Below are 27046 nucleotides of genomic sequence, written 5' to 3'. Positions count from 1 at the left end.
AAAAAAGAATAAATGTTGAATGTTTAAGATTTAGTAAAACAAATCAGTCATTGCTCTTTTCAGAATACCATGCTAGTTCAGGAACGATTCTATCCATGAAAGCCTCTTAGAAGAAGAAGTATTTCCTCTTCATGATCTTCATGATCACCATCATCATAAGGTTGTATTTTTATTTTATTTTATTATTTTTCTTTATACAGCAAGTTCTTATTAGTTATATCTATTTTATACATATTAGTGTATATATGTCAATCCCAATCTCCCAATTCATCACACCACCACCCCCACCCCACCCCACTTTCCCCCCTTGGCATCCATACATTTGTTCTCTATATCTGTGTCACAATTTCTGCCTGCAAAGCGGTTCATCTGTACCATTTTTCTAGATTCCACATATATGCGTTAATATACAATATTTGTTTTTCTCTTTCTGACTTACTTCACTCTGTATGACAGTCTCTAGGTCCATCCACGTCTCTACAAATGACCCAATTTAATCCCTTTTTATGGCTGAGTAATATTCCATTGTATATATGTACCACATCTTCTTTATCCATTCATCTGTCGATGGGCGTTTAGGCTGATGCCATGACCTGGCTATTGTAAATAGTGCTGCAATGAACATTGGGGTGAGTGTGTCTTTTTGAATTATGGTTTTCTCTGGGTATATGCCCAGTAGTGGGAATGCTGGATCATATGGTAATTCTATTTTTAGTTTTTTAAGGAAACTCCATACTGTTCTCCATAGTGGCTGTATCAATTTACATTCCCACCAGCAGTGCAAGAGGGTTCCCTCTTCTCCACACCCTCTCCAGCATTTGTTGTTTGTAGATTTTCTGATGAGGCCCATTCTAACTGGTGTGAGGTGATACCTCATTGTAGTTCTGATTTGCATTTCTCTAATAAGTAGTGATGTTGAGCAGCTTTTCAAGTGCCTCTTGGCCATCTGTATGTCTTCTTTGGAGAGATGTCTATTTAGGTCTTCTGCCCATTTTTTGATTGGGTTGTTTGTTTTTTTGATATTGAGCTGCATGAGCTGTTTATATATTTTGGAGATTAATTCTTTGTCCTTTGATTTGTTTACAAATAGTTTCTCCCATTCTGAGGGTTGTCTTTTCATCTTGTTTATAGTTTCCTTTGCTGTGCAAAAGCTTTGAAGTTTCATTAGGTCCCTTATGTTTATTTTTGTTTTTATTTCCATTTCTCTAGGAGATGGGTCAAAAAAAATCTTGCTGTGATTTATGTCCATGAGTGTTCTGTCTATGTTTTCCTCTAAGAGTTTTACAGTGTCTGATCTTACATTTAGGTCTTTAATCCATTTTGAGTTTATTTTTGTGTATGGTGTTAGGATTGATTCTTTTACATGTAGCTGTCTAGTTTTCCCAGCACCACTTATTGAAGAGACTGTCTTTTCTCCATTGTATATCCTTGCCTCCTTTGTCATAGATTAGTTGACCATAGGTGCATGGGTTCATCTCTGGGCTTTCTATCCTGTTCCATTGATCTATATTTCTGTTTTTGTGCCAGTGCCATATTGTCTTGATTACTTAGCTTTGTAGTATAATCTGAAGTCAGAGACATAAGGTTGTATTGAATGAGTGTCTCTACATGTACATGACACAACACGGACACAGAGAAAGCATTAAGTAAAGACACAGAGGTCTGGTGTCTATACTATGTTTCGGAACTGCAAGAAGATACAGGACACTGAATATCTGGGGAAAGCCCTGCAGTGGCAGAGGTCTGTCTAGGATGTTCCCACAGATCATGGCCCCTTGGTCAGTCATAGAACATGGCTGGTATACGATGGCCAAAAAAATTTTTTTCACTTATATTTCTGTGATATAGTTATTTTGAAATTCTTTACTATTTTTTAAAAGTAATGTTCTTACTTGAAGTCTTTCTCAAAGACACACTTGAAATTAACCGATTCTTTTAGCACATCACTGTATTTTGCATGATTCTCTGTTCTAATATTTATTTTTACTTATTATGTATTGTAACATTTGCTCCTTGAAAATGTCGACCATATCTAAAGCAATTTCTCTGAGTGTTTCTTGAATGAAAGAAATGTGTATGCAAATATTTGAACTGCCTTATATTATTGTTAAAATATTTGATTTTTTATGCATTAAATATTTTAACATCTAAACAAAATATTACAACACATGATATACTTTAACAATGATTAAGTATAACTTTTCAAATATAGTGAGTTTATAATATTTTATAATAGCTTTTTTGTTTTAGGAGTTCAAAGAATGCTTTTTTTTTTAGCATCTCGTAGGCCTACTGTAATCTCAAAGATGGATTATTTGAGAAAGAAGATTAATGATGTGCTTAATGAGAAAAACAAAAATACAAAATAAAAGGAAACAGTATGCTATGAAACAGTGTAACATTACATTGTAGTTCACAACTGTTGCTTTTGCATTGATTTTATTTGATAGAAAACAACAAATAAGTATGTCTTTTTTTGTGTATCTTCTGTATTTTTTCACCAACATAATTAAAATTGAGAATATTTAAGCTGTAAAAACTAGATTATGTTTATTTCTTCCTAATGACATTGCTCAGTTGTCCGTGTAACTTTGCCAACTTCTGTTTTGTGATATAACTTAGAGAATAATTTTGTGATGTTGTTTAAAAATGTTATACACTCCTTAGCATTGTTAACATACTCAGTAATTCTTTGACATTTCTGCTGCCAATAATAGCATCAAATCTGGTTGGCTCTAAATAAATTTAGTAATTACTCTAAATCTTTACATATTGTGTGGAGCACCCAGCATACAAAGTGAGCCACTCTCTTTTAATCTGTAGATATTTTGAATTATATCCTAAGTTAGCCAATTTCACAAACTGGTCATTTTAAATTTGCATCTGTATCTGTGTAAAACTTGAGATGATAATAAAATTCATAACGAAGATACAAGATAAACATCAAAAGACTTTACCAAATACAATTGAAAAATAGCAAAAATGTATTTATAAAAGGAATCCAAGTATACTTTCAAAGGGATACTTAAATCAATTCTCTGAAAGCTTATATTCTATAAGCACAAAAATATTTAATATAAAATTAAGATCTTGAAAAATTAATAAATATATTTTAATAAGATCCCTTAGCATATATATGAAGCACTTAAAGTACTTAAAGTGGTGAATATGTTTTCTTAGCATTAATTTTTTCCTAAATTTAAAATAAGCAAAAGGAAAAAAGATCATTTGTGGAATAAATTATGCTATTATTTAGAAAGTACATTAATCATCAAAACAACACTAGCTAATCTTGATTGAATGCCATCTTTATTGGAAGTAAATACTTTATATATTATTCTATAAATAATCCATTTAGCATCATGATAACCTCATGACGTGCTTTACTGTTTTCCAATAGACAGTCAAGGAAAGTGAAAAGAAAGAAATAATTTCACGTGCTTATAGGCAGACTCTAGTGAACGGTGGAAACTAGTTTTGAACCGTGTGTTTAATTTCAAAAGGCATGCTCCAAACTATCATGCAACTTTATTTTTTGAGAATAATTCTTATTATTTGTAAAATATTTTGAAAATATAAAAGAAGGAACCAACAGTGGAAAAGTTAACTGTGAACCAGAATTAAAAATAGATTTGGAATTAGAATTATTTAATTGGAATTACATAAATTATAACAGTAATATCTATATGAACCTTTAAAGTCAAAGTATTTGCAGAGAACCAAACAATGTGCTATTATGACTGTTGGATAATATTCCAAGAGGCAACTAAGACTTTTGAGCACAGAAAACTGGTATTTTGCTCACCATCATTAAAGTCTGGCATAATGGGGATATTCAACAAGGTGTGTCAAATGATTTCAGAAATTAATATAAGAGGATTAATTTTAGCTAGCCTTCAATTTACACATGAATTCATTCATTCAAAAAACAGATTCTGTCTATACGACAAGCGTTAGTCTAGGTGTCAATAAACAAATACGAGTAGTTAAGTAAAATAAATTTTATGCTTTTCAGGAGTTCACAGACTAGTGGTGAAGAGAGATAAGTAAAAAATTAAATATGGTGTAATAAATAATACAATAGACATACATCAAGTTACTTTGTGAAGGTGTTAAGGACAGGAGGATTTAACTTGAATTAAAGTTCGGGGACAATATTTAAGGAGGGGGTTAAAAGGAAATGCTAGCTACCAAAATACATTTACAAAATAAAGCAAAGACACACACAAAGAGGCAGGAGCACCTAAACTGAATTAGGTTCAGAGGTGATATTCAAGGAGAGGTGATTAGGAAAAAGCTTCCAAACTGTGTTTGCAAAATAAACCAAGCACACACACTCCAAGTGATAATAATTCTGGGTAAGTCAGCGGGTCCATGGATTTCACACCCAGCCCCACCCCCACCCCCATTCTCCTCATTCTTTGCCAAGGTCATTTCATCCACTTCCATAGTTTTCCCTACTCTGTAAGCAGATGCCTCCCACATTTACATCTACTATTCAGGCAGACCTGCCTCCTCAGAGCCAAACCCGTTATTTCCAACTGTCTACTCAATCTGTCCAAACCCAAACTCAATATATTGTTTTGCAAAGCTGCTCCTCCTCCATATTTCTCTCTCCCTCACTAGAGGTAATCTTGCCTTTTTCTCTCGTCTCCTATATTCAGTAAGTTAATGGACTCCTTTGAATCTATCTCTTAATGACTTTTCCTTTGTCCTTTATGCTCATACCCTTGCCTTCTCTAGTACGTTTTGCAGACCCCACTTTTGGTCACTGCTGTTGTGATTGCTGCTCATTGAGCTCTTACTAACCACCAGGCACTGTGCTCCGTGCATTAAAAGCTTTATCTTAAGAGCCTGCTAATTAACTTCCTTACTTCCAATTTCCTTCCCCTGCAGACAATACTTGAAATATAAAGCTATGTTAGCTAGGTATAAGTGAAATATATTTGTGGATGCTATGCTGGGTATCTTACAACCATTTATGTATTCCTATGGAGAGGTCATTCTAGATCAGAATACATACTCCTTTTCAATTTGTAATTCAATTCAACACCTACTTACTAAATCAAGGCTGTGTGTTGGACACTGCTTGGTGCTAGTGATTTAACAATGAAAAAAAAGTACACAGTGCCTGTCCTCTTAGAATATATTGCCTAGCCAAATTCTATTAAGCACAAACTTCTGCAGATGGAAGACATACGATTTCCTATGGGGAGCTCAGGAGCTACTCATTGTTTTCTACAGTTGGTCTCACTGATATACAGAGCATTCTTATATTAATAAAAGTGCGTGTTTAGGGAAGGTTTTCCCCCTCTATTTCCCTTTTTGCCTTTCAGCACAATTTGATTAGCAATTTGACTACTATAAAAACATATTTCCAACTAGAAGAAAACTGTGTTAATAAGGATTAAATGAGGAGATGTAACTGAATAAGAACCTCAAGTTTAAAAACCCAATGAGGCTGTAGTACAATGTTTTGAAGAAGTAGAGTTAAATTTCTATAAGTTTCTGAATTAATAGGTCAACAGGATTAGAAATTATATAGCTTGGAATACTTTTGAATACTGAATACAATTTCAGCAGAAGACTATACAGAAAAGACTGTGGAATTCTGGGTTCCATAACCCCAGATTCAGACAGAAACTACGTTACGTATACCCTGCATTATTAACAACTACTTAAGTGCCTTTTTTGAGCATCAGTTTTTTTCATCTGTAAAGCAGGGAAATCATGACAATTCATCTAGATATTTTTGGAAAGCTACTGAATAGTTTTCCCTGTCCTATCAACCCGCCAAGGCACAATCCAATATTCTAACTAAACAGTAAATCGAAGCTTGTCATTCTTTGCTGAAAATCCTTGAATCCTAAATACAAGTTCCTGAGGATCTGGACTTGACATTCAAACCTATTTTTATATTCTGGAGTTTGCACATTGACTTTTAGCCATTTCCTTCTCCAGCTTACGTTCCAGTTATACTAAACTCTGCCTTTCCCAGACACCAATATGTACCTTTAAACATGTCAGTCAGCTTGCTTGAAATACCTCTTGTGTTAGCTCACCAATCATAATCATAATCATGGCTGCATACAGTTGGGCAACAGAGAAAAGCCTCAGTTCTCTCACTAAGCTGGGGAAGTCTGCTTATATTACTCTGTAACCTTGGAGCCAAAGGGTCTGTCTTTCTTATCTCTATTAGGCTACTTTGCTTTCATTCTTCTTTTTTTTTTATGTTCCAAGCATTCTGATAGATATTTCCAGTGCGTTTAAAAAATATCAACAGTGGGGCTTCCCTGGTGGCGCAGTGGTTGAGACTCTGCCTACTAATGCAGGGGACACGGGTTCAAGCCCTGGTCTGGGAGGATCCCACATGCCGCAGAGCAACTAGGCCCGTGAGCCACAACTACTGAGCCTGCGCGTCTGGAGCCGCGTGATCCGCAACAAGAGAGGCCGCGATAGTGAGAGGCCCATGCACTGCGATGAAGAGTGGCCCCCGCTTGCCACAACTAGAGAAAGCACTCGCACAGAAATGAAGACCCAACACAGCAAAAATAAATTAATTAATAAACTCCTACCCCCAACATCTTCAAAAAAAGAAAACCACAGCTTTAAAAAATATATATATCAACAGTAAGAAGTTATAATATGCTCCAAATAATAGAAAAATAATGGTATATTCCCAGGGAGAAAAAAATGATAGAATATTAAAAAATCTGTTTTTTTTCTTTCCTGAAAAGCCAGAATTACCTCAACCTCATATGATCACAAAGATATGGTGCCCCATCCTAATTATTAAGAATTTGAGTGAAATTCTTCATGCAATTGAGAGTTCCAACTTGCCTATTAGTCTTCTATATATTTCAAGTAATACTATCTGCTAAATGAAAAATTATATATTAATCAATTTTAAAGTTCTCTTGATAAAATATGAAATGCCCCAATTAATAAGGAATGGTAAAGAGGTATAAAGAAAAAAAACCTCAAAAAGGTTTTGTCTGGCTGTAACAGAAATCTATTTTAAAAACAATAAAATTAAAGCTTTTCTGAGATCACTAATGTAACTGTTATCTATTTTGAAGAACCCAACACTGGTACACAAAGGCTTAGTATTAAACACATTTACCTTTATATATCTTTAGATATTTCTCTAATAATATATGTCTCACCAACTGCTTATATAGTTAACACAAAAATAAGTTGTTGTTTATTGTGTTGAATTTTCATATTTTAATCACCTTCCAAATATATGTCTCTGCTTATTATACAGAGATATTTGCAGTATCCATTTGCTAGGGACACAGATTAATAAAATGCTCTCGGGGATTAAAACAAAGCATAATAAGGGAGGGATAACTTGGGAGATTGGGACTGACATATATACACTATATATAAAATAGACAACTAATAAGAACCTGCTGTATAGCACAGGGAACTCTACTCAATACTCTATAATCGCTTATAAGGGAAAAGAATCTAAAAAACAAAAGAGTGGATATATGTGTATGTATAACTGATTCACTTTGCTGTACACCTAAAACTAACACAACATTATAAATCAACTACACTCCAATAAAAAAAAGCATAATAACTGCTTCAGTAGTGGTATAAACAGGCAAATGATAAAAGGAAATATACTTAATACATCTTAATACATCATGCATGAATCAGGTGAATGAGTGAAGGCTTCACGGGGTAGGTGGCATTTGAGATGAGTCTTTAAGCAAAAACAATTTTCCAATGGGCAGGTTCAGTGAAGAGGCGAAGAACAGAGGCATACAGACAAATTTCTGGGAAAGCAGGTAAATAAAGTAGTAAGTTGCATGAGCTCCAGACCAGGAAGAGCTTTTATATGACAAGCTAAAGAAGTGAATTTTATCCTTTAAGGACAGGGGATACACAAAGTATTTTATTTTATTTATTTATTTTTTGCGGTATGCGGGCCTCTCACTCCTGTGGCCTCTCCCGTTGCGGAGCACAGGCTCCGGACACGCAGGCTCAGCGGCCATGGCTCACGGGCCCAGCCGCTCCGCGGCACGTGGGATCTTCCCAGACCGGGGCACGAACCCGTGTCCCCTGCATCGGCAGGCGGACTCTCAATCACTGCGCCACCAGGGAAGCCCCCATAAAGTATTTTAAACATGGAAATGGCAGATTAATGTGTTTCCATATTTTGTGACAAAGTGTCTTTCTCTTGTCTTCAGTGGATACCAGGGGGCAACAGTCAAAGACTTTTACACACGTTCTTGGCAGTTAATGTTATTAATACTAGGATGAAATGGCAAAGAAATGTATTCTAAGCAGAAATAATTGCTCTGTGGATTCAATAGATCAAAACTGCTCTCATCAGAAATATATTCCTTTGGTTTGAGGAAGTGGTTTACAAACCACTTTTGCTTTGTTTTTGATAGCAGTATACTGTTTGTTATTGTAGTTCATGAAAGCTTGCATAAAGCTCCAATGAATAAAATAGGTAAATGTAGAATAAGAAAACATTAAGAACCTCAAAAGAATGTATTCCTCTTCCCTACTGTCCCTAGCAACTACTGACAAACTCCCATGAAATCTTAGGACTGGGCAGACTTTGAAAATGTCTAGGTGAAGATACTTAATCTCTAGGAAATGAGGGGGTAGCGTGTTGCTCATCAATACCTCTGGGAGAATTAACACATTAAGTCATGATTAGCTAATCTAGAAGTTTAGTAAAGCATTATTAAATGGTTTTGCTTGCAAAAATAGAGCTAAATGTGAAATGATGTTGGGACATCATTTTTTTTTTAACCTCTTTGTTTGAAGGTAGGTTTCCCATTTGTATATATTTGAGCCCCATAAATTGACAGTTCTAATACACACAAATATTATAATTAATTTTAATTTTCATCAATCAAAAATCATTCTCGGCAACTATACTCTAAAGTTTGATTTTGGGTGATAAGTTATGCACAAAATATATAGTGCAAATTGGGTGTTGGCATCACCCAGGGTCTAAGAACCTCTGAATAGAAACATGCAGACACAATTATCTTCACGGAATATTGAAGTGAGGTCTCATTTATAAGGAAATTAATTTAAATCAAGTGTTAGTCTATACAAAATAGTATTTGCATGTGTGTGTAGAAGTATGAATGTATTTGGCTAAATTAAAATACAATGAAAAAGAAAGGCTTGTAATTAGAATATCCTTCAGCTTCTTATTTGTTGTCTTTTTACCTCTGAACCCTTCAGGTCAAATACATTCTATATCTTACTTTTAAAATTTAATATTGTACAATTTCAGCAAAAATGACAAGCTAGTTTAAACATTTGATGAGAAGATGGAACTGAAACTCAGTATCATTCATGCTAAGCTATCTTAAATGTTTTTGCATATGTTAACTCTTGTGCAAGAATAATTTAAGAAAGTAAGCATTAAAATCTCAATTCCTTGATGCAGAATCATTTCAGAAATGCATTTATGCCATTCTATAATGAGAACCACTTTTGAAAATTTAACTAATCATTTCCACAAGATACATTTTTTGACAAACGGTTTGTTACTTTTACAGCATCTCATTTCTCATGACAGTATTTCAACCAAAGAAAGTATACCGCATTAAATAGGTTAATATATATATAAGAAAAATAATTCTGTTTAATTCAGTCCTTTGAAAATAAAAGCAAAGAGTCAACTTTTATAAACCTTTATATTCATGCTTTAAAAACCATCCTTCTTTCTTCCTTCTTTTCCACCAAAAGCAAAAACAAACAATAGCAACAAAAAGTTAAACACACATTTCCTGTTATCATGAATGTCAGGATCAAATACCATTTTGTGATTTTAAAAATGTAGGAGAACAGAGTTCATATTTGCCAACACTTCTATTTTATCTGAAATCCTAGTGTTTTTACATGAATTGTTATAACATCAACACAAAAATAAGTGGTTAAAAATCATTCTAGTGTGTTTTCAAAGAAAATCACCTGCCAGGAAATGTGTCAGCAAGATCTACTGAAAGAATTGTAAAAAGCCTGTGTCATGACTGAGCCATGGAATTCACTGACCCTTAAACTTTAAGAGACTGAAGCAGAATACCCAATGTCAAAAGCTGCCCCTAAAAGGCAGCTATGGGATATATTGTAAGGAGTGTTTATATCTCAGTGTATGGAGAAGAAAAAAGTAATAATTCTGTAGAGCAGCCCCGGGGCAATTGCATTCTGAGTCACTGCCACAATAAGCTGATCGCCACTGGGAAGTAAATATATTCTGTAACAGCACAGACTTGCGCTACCAGTAGACATCAGTGTAAGGCAGGAGAGGCGACAGAATTAAGAACAGAAGTATAAGAAGGGGGGGAGAGAGTAATTATAGCTACTGCTATAGTTTGCAAAGGCAAGAGACTTTAATCAATCAGATGTGCATTTATTCAGAGCCCCCTTTCAAAAGAATTCATGCTGCCTCTACTATATTAATTCTCTAGGTCTTTACACTTATTTTTTCAGTGCATTATAACTATATAGCTAAAATAATTAAATGTTAGGCTGTTTATATTCCCATAGTGTAAAATATACAAAGAGAAGAGTTTCATTTTTCCTTTTAATCTAATGATGATATGACTGACTTGCAAAGTAATCCTTAGTACTGAAAAATGCAATTTGAGGATAAAAATGAAGTAGAATATGATTTACTTTAGACAACCATTTTCTAGACTGATGACTGATTTATTCACAGGCAGTTGGAATACATTTAGTAGGTAACAGCTTTGTAACTCACATTTACATTTATATTGTAAATCATTTTGACTTTTTGATAACACAAAATCTTGCATCTTAATGAGTTTCTACTTTATCTCAAATTGAAAAGCATACTAAACCTGGTACTTAAGCTACTGTGTTATTGATTGTATATTGCACACATAACAAAATTAAATAACAGGAGTTATGTTAAGCTATGTATATGAAATACAAAACATTTTTCTAAGCCCAGAGAACACAGTTTGCAAAGTTCCCTAAAATGTCTTTTAATTCTACCCTTTCTGTGATATATCAGGGAAGTAACTCTGTAATTTTCACCATATTATATCCATAAATAACAACTTCAGGAGAATAACTCATAAACTCTCAAAAGATGATACTGTAGCAGATTTAAGAATCCTTGTGAAAATTAAGGGTTCACTATTATTTTGCTTGAATTCACAGAGAATCCTAACGCCATCTCATCTCCATATAAAAAAAAAACAGATTAAACTGACATGCACATTATCTATATCTTACATCCCCTTTAATACTTTCACACTTTGCAGTTTTCCTTCCCTTACTTTTCTCTTTATTAAAAGTTTGACTATATATTAACTTCCTAAGTAGTGAAGCCATTTAAAGCACACTTACTTGAAAAGTGTAAAACCGGGTCCCATTAGGAGGATGCACTTTAGGGGAGCCAGAAACGGTGTTCATATCCGAGAAAATCATTTCTGATCAGAGAGACAATATAATCCACAAGGAGCTAGAGATGCAGAGCAGAGAGCTTAGCGTACAGATAAATCCGTGCATGCATTGAGGGAGGCTAGAGGGTAAAATGAAATCTGCCCCATCCTTCTTAGATACACAGTGATAGCATTTTGAATCCTTCTCCTACTTTTGAAATCTAAGCTGAAAGGTCATCGGCTACTGACCTTTTGTGCAGCTAGTTATTTAGAACATACAATGTTTAAAAAAAAATTTTAAACACCGAAGGAAAAAAAGCAAGAACCAACAATAAATGGAGCTTGTGCAGAATCTGGCAGTGCTGTGGACCTGCCCATCTGTTCTCAGTGATAATCACCTCCCTCCACCACAGTCTAGCAGAGTGATTATGCTAAATATCCTGGTTAACCAATAACATACAGTTTCACTTCAGGGAAGCATGCACAGTGTAATTCAGAGGACCTCTTCTGACTAACCTGAAGCATGCTTCCTATACTGTTTAAAGCTGTATCTAGTAACAAATTATTATTTGATCATGATTATTTCTGTATGTTTCTAAATCTCTTTGTTAATCCCAGTCTGTTCAACGAGATTTTAAATTTTAAAGCCTTTTTTTTTTTTAATGAACAGTTCTTTTTAAAATGTATAGATCAAGTCATATTTTAGCTGGCTAGGACATTCAGGGGCAAGGCATATAATTCAGTAAGGCTATATAATAATAGGCACTTTATCAAATAAAATGCTTCAATTATTTTTACTTTTCTAAACTCTTAAAGAACATCATGAATATGAATGTAATCATTGTTTTCTTATTTCCCCCACATTAACTCAAAAAATTGTTTCACAATTAATGCTTTAAAAAGTACCATACATGTGTTTTAAATAATTACAACTTTATCTCATGTATATAGAAAGCAATTAATAAAACATATTTTAGATACATGAAAATTTTTGACCCAAGAACTAAAAATATTGATTACAAATATTTAGGCTGTGTTGCAATGCATGTTCATTTTTCTATGTCTTTTCACACAGATTATTCAGTCTGTATAAAACAGCATATTCAGATGACTTTACACTTTTTAGAGGTAAAAATAAATGTTCCATTTACACATCATTCAAAGGTGGAGACTTCAGGAGGACAGAGACTAGAATGAACCAAAAGTGGTGTCTTTGTGAACGTATCTAAGATGACATAGTTATTTACAATCAAGAACCAGGAACCACCTCCTTTGAACCTGAAGACTATAAAAGTAATATGATGGTGATGAGCTCTTAAAACTTAAATTATTATTCATTTTTACTTTTGATTGTCTAGTCATGATTCAAATTTATAATATCAATGGGGAAGAAGTAGAAAAAATGTTCATTTCCTTAGTTGGGATTTCTATATTATGGTAAATTATGTAAGTAGGTAATTGTTTACTTAGCAAGCTGCTAAATAAATCAGAAGATAACTTGTTAAATAAGTGTTTAATTGGGGGATAATTTTAGATTTATAGAAAAGTTGCAAAGATAGTACGAAGAGTTCCCATATATCCCTCACCCAATTTATGTAAGTGTTAACACCTTACGTTTCTATGGTACATTTGTTAAAACTAATAAACTGATATGGTACATTACTATTCACTAAACTAGGCTTTGCTTGGATTTCACTAGTCATTTCATTAATGTCCCTTTTCTATCCTAGGTTCTAATCTACGGTACCACATTTATTTAGTTTCTATGGTTCCCTAGTTTCCTCTGGGCTGTGACAGCTTCTTAGCTTTTCCTTGTTTTTCATGATCTTGATAGTCTCTAGAAGACTATCAAGAATTTCTAGTCAAGTATTCTGTAGGATATCTCCTGATCTGATGCTTATATTATTTTGTCTGATGTTTTCCTCAAGATTAAACTAGGGTTATGGGTTTTGGAAAAGAATACCACAGGGGTGAAGTGACTTTCTCATCACCTCATATTAATGAAGTGACCTCATCACATCATATTGGGTGTACATGATATCCACATATTACTAGCGATGTTAACTTCATCACTTGGTTAAAGTAATATTTGTTAGGGTTTTCAACTGTAAAGTTACTATTTTTCCCTTTCCATACTCTGTTCTTTGGAAGTTAGTCATTAGCATGCTCTCAAAGAAGTGATAGGGAGGGGTGAAATTTAGCTTTACCTCCTGGAGGTGGGAGTAGGTACGTATGTTACACGGAATTCTTCTGTACAGAAGATTTGCTTCTCTCATCTGATTATTTTTTCGATCATTTATTTATATTGGCATGGACTCAGGTATATTTATTTTATACTTTGGGTTATAATACCATTTATTTGATGCTTAAATTGTCCCAGCATTGGCCACTGGGAGATCCTTCAGGGTGGATCCTGTTACCCTTTGATGTGCTCCCATCCTTTTTTTCTTTAAGCACAAATAATTATTTTTAAAAAATGTTTTTTCCTGTATAAAGTATGTATTATTTGCTAAAATGATTAGTCTCCTTAACTATAACTCTAATTATCACTGCAAGTTTACTTGAAAAGTCATGTTTTCCTTTTCCATTATTATTTTAATTGGCCATATTATTTTGTTTTTCAAATTAATCATTTTTACCCTTCTGATTTCTTAGCCCACATGGGGTTTATTCCATTGATTCTCAAATAAAGTAACTATATACACATATTAGCTGTGGTAATCAGTGATGTATATATAAATTTTTGGTTCTTCCTCCTTGAAATTAATGTTGGGATCATAATTCCTCTTATGGTGGGTGGCACCATGTAACTCATACTCTCAAGAGTTGTGAGTGGAAAAAATGTCTCAAAAACAAACCTGAAGCTTCTTGGGAACTCAGGATTTAAAGGAAAAATTTGTTTGCCAAGTAGATTATTATGGTACAACTATAACCCCCATTTACTTTTATGCTTACATGTAAGTTGGTTCTGGTATAATTTAGATCAAATGACTCACTATATTTCTTATTATTATTGTAGAATAGACAATAAATCAAATATTTCTGGTATAATATCACATATTCCTGGAATAATCTCATATATTTGCTGAATTTGCATAATCCAGTAAACTATATAAGCTAGGAAATCTGAAGTATTTGGTCAATAAGAATATATGTTCTTTCTTTTTCATATTTCTTTTGTGGAGAGGGGAGGAAAGCAGTATGAATTAATGTTGAAAGAAGTAGGAAGGAGAAATAGTGTTAGTACATAATTATTTTAAGCACAGTGCTTTATTCTAAATATCGCTGAAATTGCCAAAGTATATATTCTTCCCCAAACTTTTCTTTTTTCTATGTAGGCTATTTATGATAATAACATTATTTCATTGTTCTGAAGGTCTATTTGGAGACAACTCAACTTTCTATCTCTGCCTAGTAGCAATAATAAAAGTGGTGCCCAGTTCTGAAAATTGCTAGGATACAGAATCCTACCTTATCCATTTTGGTTATAGAGGCCTGGTACTGTTGCCAGATGCTAGGGGCATACCTATAAAAGACACAATATCTGTGCTCAAGGAACTTTAAATTTGGTGGGAGAAACATCAATTAGTAAGAGACAGTTAACTAGCAAGACAACTGAAATGCAGTTTAATTAATACGACTGACTTAACCTAAAGGAGACTAAGTGAGGTCATCTGAAAAGCTAATTCAAGGGATGTATCAGAGTGACCCTCACCAAAATAGGAGATGTAAGTCTTTCCAAAGAGAAGTATCCATGTGTGAAAAGATATGAGATGGCATAGAAATAGAACAGTTGGGAAAATATGGCTGAAAACATTTCAGGGCATAAGAAGTAAGTCCGCTAGGTGTGTGTTTTCATATAGAAACATTTGCTCAAGTGAAATTAGTAAAGAGACAGTCTATGAACACCCTATTCCTATTAAATCAAGTAAAATTAGAACATACTTGTCTTCTAAAAATATATGAGGGCTTCCCTGGTGGCGCAGTGGTTACGAATCTGCCTGCCATTGGAGGGGACACAGATTCGAGCCCTGGTCCAGGAAGATCCCACATGCCGTGCAGCTACTAAGCCCCTGAACCACAACTAGTGAGCCTGCGCTCTAGAGCCTGTAAGCCACAACTACTGAGCCCACGTGCCACAACTACTGAAGCCCGCGTGCCTAGAGCCTGTGCTCTGCAACAAGAGAAGCCACCACAATGAGAAGCCTGCACACCGCAATGAAGAGTAGGCCCTGCTCGCCGCAACTAGAGAAAAGCCTGCGCACAGCAACAAAGACCCAAAGCAGCCAAAAATAAAATAAAAAATAAAAATATATGAAATGTAGAGGCATATTCTCATACTTTTGGTTAGCTTTCCAAATAGCTTTCCAGGATGGCTGTGGCTTGTCAAGAAATTTCATACTTAGTTTAACTGTCTCTGATTTAAAATAAGATTATTTTAATTATTAACTTGAAAGTAAAAAAAGTACAATATTACTATGTAAAACAAAATTTAACGTGCTGATGGTAGCAACTGGTTTTCAGCCAATGTCTGACACATGATGGGTAAATAATATGTCTGCTTCAATTGTTACACACAAACCACTCTCTAAAATCTCTCAAGATATAGCTTTCACCAACAGAAGTAAATTAACGATATTAACTCTAGAAGGTTTAATGCCAGCTATCTCAAGCACTTGAATTTTTACAGAAAATAACTGAAAATGAAAAAACAAAAGGATAACTAAATTACACTTTTTTAAAAAATGGGTAAAATAAAAGTCTTCAAGCCAGACACTTGTTTTTAATAGACTTACAGAGAAGATTCCCAGAAGTCATATAATATACCCTTCTGCCTCTGGGAAAAATTAAGCCTTCTGAAACGTATGTTATCAGTTTGGTTTTATAAAAAGTTCAAAAATACTTTATTTTTTTCTTAAATTCCATATATATGTGTCAGCGTACGGTATTTGTTTTTCTCTTTCTGACTTACTTCACTCTGTATGACAGACTCTAGGTCTATCCACCTCATTACGTTTCTTTTTATGGCTGAGTAATATTCCATTGTGTATATGTGCCACATCTTCTTTATCCATTCATCCGATGATGGACACTTAGGTTGTTTCCATCTCCTGGCTATTGTAAATAGAGCTGCAATGAACATTGTGGTTCATGACTCTTTTTGAATTATGGTTTTCTCAGGGTATATGCCCAGTAGTGGGATTGCTAAGTCATATGGTAGTTGTATTTTTAGTTTTTTAAGGAACCTCCATACTGTTCTCCCTAGTGGCTGTACCAATTCACATTCCCACCATCAGTGTAAGAGTGTTCCCTTTTCTCCACACCCTCTCCAGCATTTATTGTTTCTAGATTTTTTGATGATGGCCATTCTGATTGGTGTGAGATGATATCTCATTGTAGTTTTGATTGACCACCTAGAGGGGTGGGATAGGGAGGGTGGGAGGGAGGGAGACGCAAGAGGGAAGAGATATGGGAACATATGTATATGTATAACTGATTCACTTTGTTATAAAGCAGAAACTAACACACCATTGTAAAGCAATTATACTCCAATAAAGATGTAAAAAAAATACTTTAGAGATACTATTTCATATCCTGTCAGGAAGATTAAGCACAAACATTTTTATATCCCTTCAACATAATTTTTTTTCAACAAATAACTGTTAGACATATTCTGCTTCAAGACAAGCAATTCAATATAGCTTTTCTTTCATTCATTTATAGGTATTGGATAACAAGCTGAAAAATTTGCTACAATCATAAGAATTTGGGGAGTTAAAGGAATACACTGAAAAGGGCTTCTCATTTGTTGTTAGCTTCCAATAAATGCTCAGGGGGAAAGTGTCATACTGGATGAAGAACAGGAGAGAGAGAGAGTGCAGAAGAAGGAAGAAGAGGAAGAAAGACAGGGAGGAGGTGGAAGAGGAAAGGAGAGAGGAGAGATATCAATACAATTTTCATCACAGCATTATAACAAAGAATTTTATAGCCAAGCATTCAGTTAGAAGTCATGCCAGATGGAGTGAAATTTACAGCCCAGATGGGAAATACATCCTAGTGAATCCATATGGATGACATATGGAAGATAATTAAGTATATATTGCTATCTATCTACCTATTTATCTATCATGTATATATCAATCATCTATTTATCTATCTAAATATATATTCATAATTATGCACCTTTATCTATATCTGTATCCTTGTATTTATATCATGAAGTTTTCAGGACGCAGCAAAGATGACCCTGTACAGATAGCCAAGACTTTTACATCCTGCTTCTGAGTTTCCTACTTTCTGATACAGCTGGCTGTGCACAAGTTTGTAAGGTTTGTTCATTCATTCACTCACTCATTGATTCAACAAATCTTTATTGAAGGGAGATGATGTACCAGACCCCTATTACAGTTAGAACAGAAATGAAAGGCAGGTGAACTAAGGGGAAACAGCATTTTGTACCATGCCAACGAGATGCTCAATGTAACAGGTGTCATCAAGTCTAGCAATGAGATCTTGCATTAAAGTATTTCAATTAAAAAAAATCTTCTAATGCCTCAGAGACTTTTTGCCAAGTTCAAGAATTTTTTTTAGCTAGTTAACCATTCACTGAGGGTGTCCCAAATAAAGACAATTCTTAGTATCCCTCAAGATTTGTGACCATGTAGACCAAGAAAAAAAAATCAAGCATATGGAAATTGAAATTGACAAGCTTCCATTTATAGCAAAACAAAAATATTAAATTTGGCTTGAATCCATATCTTGAAAATAATGTGTTATATTTTTACATTATGTCATAAAGTTTTATATATGTATCTATATATGTATGTATATACATATATTGTGTAAATTATACACACATGTACATATATACACACAGATATGTGCATATACATTACACCTGTGTACACATACATACACATACATACCTGCACGTATACTGTCTTCAGAACTCAACTTAGAAAAATTTTAAATGCTATCTTGTTTTCATATTTTTTGTTCTCTTTCACTCTGGTTTTCGCGCAGGCTCAGCGGCCATGGCTCACGGGCCTAGCTGCTCCGCGCATGATGGGATCTTCCCGGACCAGGGCACGAACCCGTGTCCCCTGCATCGGCAGGCGGACTCTCAACCACTGCGCCACCAGGGAAGCCCTCTTGAACCACATTTTTCACAAATGTTTACATGTATTATGATGGTAGCCTATGAATATCTTTATGCTTAAATTACAAATATTAATTGTATGAAATTCAGCATTGAGTCTTTTTGTTTTGTTTGGCCCTTTAGCAGAAAAAATATTAATTGATTAGAACTCTAAATTCTACAAGTAAATAATTTCATTAATTATGTTAAGTTTATTACATGTTCTGAAATATATGTCATTAGTCTGATTTTACAGAAATCACATTAAAGTTTTATGATAGGATGCTATTTCCTCATCTACCACTCTGGATACCAGATGCCCACATAGCTCAGGTTTTTATAATGATATCTGAAAAAGTTTCAGAGCTCTGACTTTATACACATGAAAAGAGTTAGTAGAGAAGTAGGAGGTCCATTCTATGGCATGATAACTACATATATAGTATTATATGTTGAACTTGAACCAGAATATGCCCTACATGCTATACTATACGGTACAGTTTTTACATTAAGTTTCAATTTTCCTTACAAATTGACAAAATTCTTAGCCATTTGTTACCAAACAGAATACCTCCACTCTGGACAAATCTTATATACTGTCCAGTTTCCATATATGTTCTCAGATACTCTGCACTAGAACTATTGCATCAGAATAGAGAATTCTCAGTTGCTCATAAAGAATTTGAATTTTATTTTTTAAATCAGGAAGCATAATTCCTAGCTAAAGTTTGAGGTAAAAGAGGCTTCCTTAGTGTGCAAAAGTTGTGGCTTATATGGAACTTCTTATCTGTCCCTAACCAAAACCAGTACCATGCATGCCATAGAATAGGCATCCAATAAATATTTGGGAAATGCTTTAAAGATTCTCTTCTGGCTGGTTTGCTTCTCTTTTTTCATGGATTGCATTTTAATATTAACTATCTCTTTTTGACTTGCTGACTAGTCCTGATAATTCAAAAATCTTTATTCTCATTCTCAGATTCTTACAGTTAATATGTTGTACATTTAACAGTCCAACTTTGGGCTGAATGCACTGTTTGGTACATAATAGGCAAGTCTTTGCTGAATGAAATGTACAAAAAGAAGAATGAAAAAATCCAGATATTCTAACTACCAACCCATATTGTTTTTATTAAATAATGCCATGTAGCGGTTTAGGAAATAGATTTTAAATATATATGTTGAGACAGCTCACTTTGCACACATATGTATCCACTCACCCAAATGTACACATAAATTCTCCATGCACACATTCACAGAGCTTTGAAATACCATATTAAAGAAAATAAAGGTATATTCCAAGCAAACAAGACAGATGTTCTAATGCTTTTCATCCGGTTCACTTTATGTTAAACACTTTATACCACCACAGAAGAAACAGATTTAACTGATAGGATGAGAGAAATCATGATGGTAACCAATTCTATGCAAGGACCTTTAGGATAACATTACCATGGTTAGCTTGGAATAATAAAACAATTAAAACAATTGACTTATATGGATGGTCACTCCATTCATAATCCCATGTTTAAGATTAGAAAGATTGCAATAACACAGGAACAAGGGCAATATTATGCAAAACTGTGGAGTGGACTAAACTAATCTTTAGACTATTTCTTTCTTTTTAAAATCTCTACTGCCAAATTGTCATGGCAGCAAGTACATTATTTCCTCCTTAATTATACTTTTTCCAAGAATTTTCTTTGGAAGCTAAAGCCAATCACTATCCTGTTTTATTTTCTATTAAGAGCAAAAACGATGGCTCAATAGTTACCATTTATTGAATGATATTCTATGCCAGTCATAGTGCTGACTTTTACAAAACCTTCTAAAGGAGGTATTTTATTCCTCAGTTATATATAAAGAACCTGAGTCTTAGAAAAATTATAACTTGTCTGGGTCACAAAGCTGGTAAGTGAGAAAGTCACTTAACTTGAAATCAGGTTTATCTGATTGCAAAACCACACTGTAACTCAAAATTATATCTTGGCACTGCTTTATCCACCACTGATTTTAATTCAGTACAGAATATGAAAAGGGGATTTACACATGATTGATTGATTGATTTCATACATCCAAAAATTTTTAGGTGACTGGCTATCTGATGAACTATTTATTTTAATATTATTGAAGTGTTCAGATTTTCCTAATGGATCAGTTGTCGTTGTGAAAGACAGAAAATAATCCAGTACAACTGCAAGTCCTTTGACCTGAGCAGTTGCTCAAGTTTTTGGCTTGATCAATGGAAGAATGAGATTGCCACCAACTAAGATGGAGAAGACTGCCACAGAAGCAGGTTTGGGGAAAATTCAGTTGCTCAGTTTTACACGTCAAGTTTGATGTTTCTATTAGTCATCTAAACAGGGATGTTACAAAGGAAGTTGAATATACAAATCAGGAGCCCAAATTAGCATACAGAGTAAAAACCAAAAGACTAGAATGAAGTCGTCAGGAAGTGAATGTAAATAGAGGAGAGAAGAGGTAAGAGCCCAAGCCCTGATGCACTCCAACAGTAAGCACCCTGGGAGACCAGCAAAGGAGAGTAAGTAGAAACAATCAGCAAAGGAGGGGGAAGACCAAGACAGTACTGCATCCTGAAAGGCCAGTGATAAACCTGAACCCAAGGGGTGAGAGTGATCATCTGTATCAGATGCTGAGAGATCAATTATGATGAAGATTGGCCCTCAGATTTAACAATGTGAAGGTTGGCTTGGTGGAGGGTTGGAAGAAAAGCTGACTGAAGTTAAGCTTAAGATAAAATGGGAGGAGAGAAATTGGAGACTGTTTCTACAACACTTTAAAGCATATTGTTGCAAAGGGAATTAAAGAAGTGGGACAGTGGCTGGCAAAGAAAGGAAGGAGAGAAATAAGAACATGTGCTGAGGGAAAGGCTCTAGTAGAATATGAAAAACTGATGATGCAGAAGGAGAAGAGGCAAATTTCTGGAGCAAGGCCCTTGAGTAGCTGAGAGGAGACAGAATCTATGAGAACAGAGACTGGCTTTACAGAGGAAGAGGACCCCATATTTGATAACAGGTGGAAGGCAGAGTATGTGAGTCCCTATGCTGGTAACTATGGTGGTACGAGTTTGTGCAAATCCTTGGGAACTTAAGAAGCAAGGCCATCAGCTGAGGGTAGGTTGGGGAAGGGTGTTTTGAATGTTTGAGAAGTGAGAGAATGGTATGAATTAATCATGTAGGGGAGAGAGAGAATATTGAAACATAACCATATTAAAGAACATAGCTTAGCTATGTGAGCAAATCAGTGGACTTTACCTCCTTAAATTAAAGGCTTTGGCTATAGATGAGTGGGTTAAGAGAAGCTACAAAGTTTACGGCGTGGCAAAAAGCAGTTTAGAATGCCTGCGCCCCTGAGGCAGGCAGTTCCACAAACTGATAAAATGAGGGACCGAAAAAGTAAGCCATGCATCCCAGTTCAGTCTCTCAGACTGGCTTACCCAGGAAATCATTTCTCCTTGGAAGAGTACAAGTCAGGCCAGAAGTATTACTTTAATGGGATCCCTGCCACATGGTAGAGAGGGTATTTCCCAGAAAAATCAATCCTCATTCTCTCATTCCCATATTCTTATATTTCCACTATATTTTTTCTTGGATATCATGAAACTAGACATCATTTAATCCAGTTTTCTCCCAATTTATCAGCCAATTCTTATTTCCACTCTCTCCACACCTAACCAAGAATCCATGGTCTATTATGACTTCCATTTTCTTGCCGATATCATCATCCTATTTTCCTAATATAATTTTATTTGATTCATTCAGTAAAGAATTGTCTTAATCCAATTGTCCATCTTCTCTGCTACAACCTGAGTTGATGTGTGCTGCTGGAGCACATCATACAACGAATGCACTTTCAAGCTTGCCAGGCTCCACCTCAACAGTGCTCCCTAAGCTGCCTGCCCCTCATTATTTCCCTCTTTCTCCTTTCACAGCAGCTGAATAAACTTTTCTCCAATCTATTTAAGGCCTTTATCCCCTGCTTGCTCACTCACCCTCCACAGATTAACAGTAGTTTTATAGTGAAATCCCTTTCTTTATACGCTTACATGTATTTGCACCTATGCTTATCTTTTTCTCTCGTCTCAAAGTCTGAGACTGATACTTCTATTTGATTTTGTCACAACGAGAAAGAGAAGCTTCCTGGCAATTTCAGGGCTACAAGGGATCTTCTTAAGCATCATTGCCAATGGCTTCCAATCTCTTTTCTAGGACTGTCTCTTTTACGGATTTCCCTTGATTGTCCCGTTAATGCATCCACATATTCACTCGCCTCTAAACGTAGGTTGCTATATACTATCTCCAAACATTATTTAAAATCTCAGATAGTTAGAGACATAAAAGACCCTAGCAATCATCTAGCAATATTAGAATCTTCCAACATTAGAATTCTCTAGGGTGCTTTAAAAAATACCAATATTTAGGCCTCACTTCTAGTGATCTTGGTTTAATTAGTTTAAGGATGCCAAATTAGTATTTTTCTAATCTTGTTTGTTTTTCAATGTACAAACAAGATTAAGGGATCACTGACATAGTGCAATTCTTTTATTTTATAGTCAAGCTGAATATAAGAGATAACAATATCCTGCTCTTCTTGGTCACACCATGAATCTTTCTGAGCTAACTAGGGCAGAGCATCTCAACTAGTGTGCTGCAAATAGGTTACAGGTGTGCTGCAACACCAGTTTCTCAGTTTCAGGGTGACTCCTCAAAGTCTGGGACTTGCAGAGCTCCTGAGGTGCTCAATTGTAGGCTTGAGTATGCTACTCTGTCTACATTACTGTGATATAGAAATATCATGATTTTCTCTTTGTGCCATTATGTGAACCAGGTTGAGAAACACTCATCTAGTGTACCCTGGTCCTCAAATTTTGCTGGCTAGTATTTCCTCTCTGAGAAGTTTATCTTTTCACCTTGTTCTCCATTAAATTCCATTTTTTATGTTTACCCTCTCTTCTAAATCCAGATCATGTGACCAGTTTTGTGTTATTAGTACATTCTTCAGTGCAATAACTAAATAAGGAATGAATGATTAACCACCACTTAGGGAATGACCTCAGCAAAACTTCATTTTGAACGTATTGACAGTGAATTATTATTACCAAATCACACCTTCTTAGCTATAAATGTACACAGACACCTAAATGACTATGGTCAAGTCAGTTTTGCAGTTGTTGATTAGGAGGCCATGCAGACACAGAATTAAGAGTTTATTATGTCACGATAAATTGTGGACATTTATTAATGCCTTCAATTTATCTGCCCTGTAATTAACATTCACCACACATAAATAAATGAAAGGAACATAAATATTAACATTTCATAACAAAGGCAGAAATCTGTATTATAAATGCTTTGATTTAATTATCAAAAGGACACATAATTAGTAATATGATTAGTGTCTTGGACAGCATTATATACACTGGAAACCCCAGTCATGCAAAAAATGTTAATTTGGATGAACTGATTAGATGCAAGGAATAGGATATGTCTTTGAGTTATGATTGTATTATCATTAAATCATCAACTCAGTACATGGGCTCTAGTGTCAAACAGATCCAAATTCAAATCCCCATGCCTCTACTTTCTTGACTAATAAAACTTTGAGTTAGCCTCTCTGAGTGTCAGTTTTCTTTCTCTGAGAAGTGGAGATTAAAATAGGTTTTAACTCATTGGTGGTGGTGTGAAAATCAAGTGAGATAATGTATGTAAAGCCCTTAGTGTCATCATTACCCTCTCACTCAGAATCAAATCTACTTTCTAAATTTTTTTTTTTACCAATAGATTGTATTGCCTTTCTTGATTGCCTTCTGTTACCCAGAATTCCCTTTTTACTGAAATTCAGGATCCAGATCCAGTGCCCCCTCTTCTATGAAGTCTCACCAGTCCAGAATCTTTATTTTCACTCCACTAGTCTGCACTTCAGTTGTAGCCCTTAACAAGGTCTGCAATAGGTGAGTTATTAGCATATTGGTGCACCTGTCCACTCAACTAGGAGCTCCTAGAAAATGTGAATTGTGTTCTTCATACAGAAGCCTATAAGATCTGTAAATATATGAATCAGACCATTCTCTGATATGAATGATATGAATCATTCCATTCTCTTTCTCTCAACTCTTTTTAATACTTTCCTATCACACTTCAGAGAAAATCCAAAGTCCTTCCCAAGCCTACAAAGCCATGCAATATTTGATCATGGCCCTGCCGGTTTACTTCATGCCATTATGCCCCTGCACACTATCCAGTGGCCACACAGTCTCCTTACAGGCCCCAAAATATAATGTCAACTGATATAGTGACGATCTACTGAGCAGAAGCTATGAGTCATATGCTATTGTAGGCATTTAGGGTACATTGGTGAATACAATAAACAAATACCCTTCTTTGTAGAGCTTCCACTATAGTGGGAAAGAAGTGCAGAAACCACCAACATAATAAGTAAATTATATTTTACCCCAAAAAGGAATAAGTGCAATGGAAAGAAGTAGAGCAGGGGAGGAGGACAGGAACTAGAGCAAGGGAAAAAGAGATTAGTTAGTTGTGATTTCAAATCCCATATTAAGCATGTCCACCCCTTAGTATTTGCAACTGCTATTCCTTTTGCCTGGCTCTCCCCCAAGCCCACCCAATATTCATATAGTTCCTTCTATGAATTATTTAAGTGTCTGCCCAAATGTCAACACTTCCAGAAGTCCCTATCTGAAGAGAGTGTAAAAAGTATACCAATCCCCACTGCAGCTCTCCATTCCCTTAATCAGCTTTATTTTCTTCACTTCATTATATATCTATATATTTGTTCATTTTATGATGAATATATATTTTTCTGTTTTATTAACTGTTGTATTTCCAGTGCTTAGGACAATATTTGTCATGAAGTTATAATAAATATTTATTAAATAAATGAATGTAGGTAATAATTAGCTTCAGCTAATGGTTATTAAATGTAAAAGGTAGAGCCAAGAAAACTGAAATTTAATCACCAATATATTATTTCTCAATAATTGGGAAAACATTTTATATTAAAAAGTTCTGCTTTTTATGCCCATGGCACTTTTATAGATAACAATAACCTGCCAAACTTCTCTAAATGAGATCCCTCACTCATTAATTCAACAATTGTTAATTGAGTGCTTATAACATTCTAACTTTTGCACTAAGCACTGAGGATACAACAATTCAGAAGATGGATATAATTTTTTAAAAAAGCATCTTTAATTATTAACAAACTGCATATATATAATTATAAAAATCAAAACACAAAGATTGTTTGTGAACATCATCACACTGCTTCTTTTGAGTTAACTCACCATTCAAAACTGGTGGGTTGAGAAAACAGCATGGAGAGGGGTGGTTAGAGTGGAACAAGGAAAACAAGCTAGGAGGCTGAGCAGGTAAATGCAGATGGTGGCTCAGACCAACGTGGTAGTGGGGAAGTTGGTGAGACCTGACTGGACTCTAAAAATATTTTGAAGGTAGATTTGGATGTGAAGGAAATAGGAGACAAGCAAAACTTCAAGAATTTTACCTACCACAAATGGAAGGATGGAGTGGCCATAAACTGAGATGGGAAGATTACGGTTGGATCAGGTTTGTAAGGACCATCCAGAGCACAGTTTTCAACATGTTGAGTTTTAGATATCTATTAGACATTCATGAGGATACGTCAAGGAGGTAGCTGGACACAGGAGCTTGAATTTCAATGGCAAATCCTGGAAAGAACTATAAATTTGGGAGTCTTCAGTGTATAGGCTTAAGTGTATAGGAGTAAATGTAGAGAGAGAATCTTCCAGCACCCCAATATTACAGAATCCAGTGAAATGAGGAAGGACCAACAAAAGACGCTAAAAGGCTAAAAGCTAAAGGGAGCTAAAAGGAGGCGCCAGTAAGCATCACACTAGGATTGGTGTTTCACTGGTGGAGCAGCCCACTCTTATGCTCCTGCTTGAAGCAAAAGCCTCCTATCTAGAGTGGGGAGGCTTTTGTCCAAGCTGATAACTTGGACAACAAGCCAGGTGGATTGAAAAAGGAGGTGGCCTTTTCCTGGCCAACCAGGTCACATAAACCCACAGTGGTGACCAATGAAGTGACAAATTATCACATAATTATTATCCTATTCTGACTTTAATGGAAGGTCAGGCTGGGAATATACCAATAAACAACATGTGTTTGCAATTGATATAGAGTTCAACACCAACACCAAAATAATCTGGAGGGCTAGATGTCAGTGTTAAGGGGTATAATATAGATTCTTTGAGTAAAATGTTGATATAATCCAGTAACTAGTAATTTGAACTTTTTTCTAAATGGAAGAATGTATGTTAAATAAAATTAAATGTGGAAGCCCACAATATAAGATATACAAGAGTGGGATTTCTTTGTTTGAGGCAGAGTAGCAGAATCAGAGACCTGCCTGTTCAGAGTCCCTGTTGGACTGTCCTTGGGGCATCTTGACACAGTCCTAGAGTCCTGGCAAACATGGCTTAAAAGCACTGGCA

At 35.1% G+C, this 27046-nt stretch overlaps 1 protein-coding gene across 7 annotated transcripts in view; it reads right to left on the bottom strand.

The window, feature by feature from the left end:
- PPFIA2 (PPFI scaffold protein A2) overlaps nt 1-27046 on the bottom strand; it is a 458549-nt gene that overhangs the window by 315237 nt on the left and 116266 nt on the right. For 2 of the 7 annotated variants that reach the window (XM_024736433.1, XM_024736435.1), the window contains exon 1: nt 11362-11442. The exons of the other annotated variants lie outside the window; for them this stretch is intronic. In XM_024736433.1, the coding sequence (XP_024592201.1) occupies nt 11362-11442 (81 nt within the window). Of the gene's footprint in view, nt 1-11361; nt 11443-27046 lie in introns of those variants that run through there. 7 annotated transcript variants of the gene reach the window in all.

Source organism: Neophocaena asiaeorientalis, unplaced genomic scaffold (assembly GCF_003031525.2).
Source record: "Neophocaena asiaeorientalis asiaeorientalis breed wild unplaced genomic scaffold, Neophocaena_asiaeorientalis_V1.1 scaffold134, whole genome shotgun sequence".
In the NCBI taxonomy this organism is placed as follows: domain Eukaryota; kingdom Metazoa; phylum Chordata; class Mammalia; order Artiodactyla; family Phocoenidae; genus Neophocaena; species Neophocaena asiaeorientalis.
This window is presented reverse-complemented; position numbering and strand designations above follow the sequence as displayed.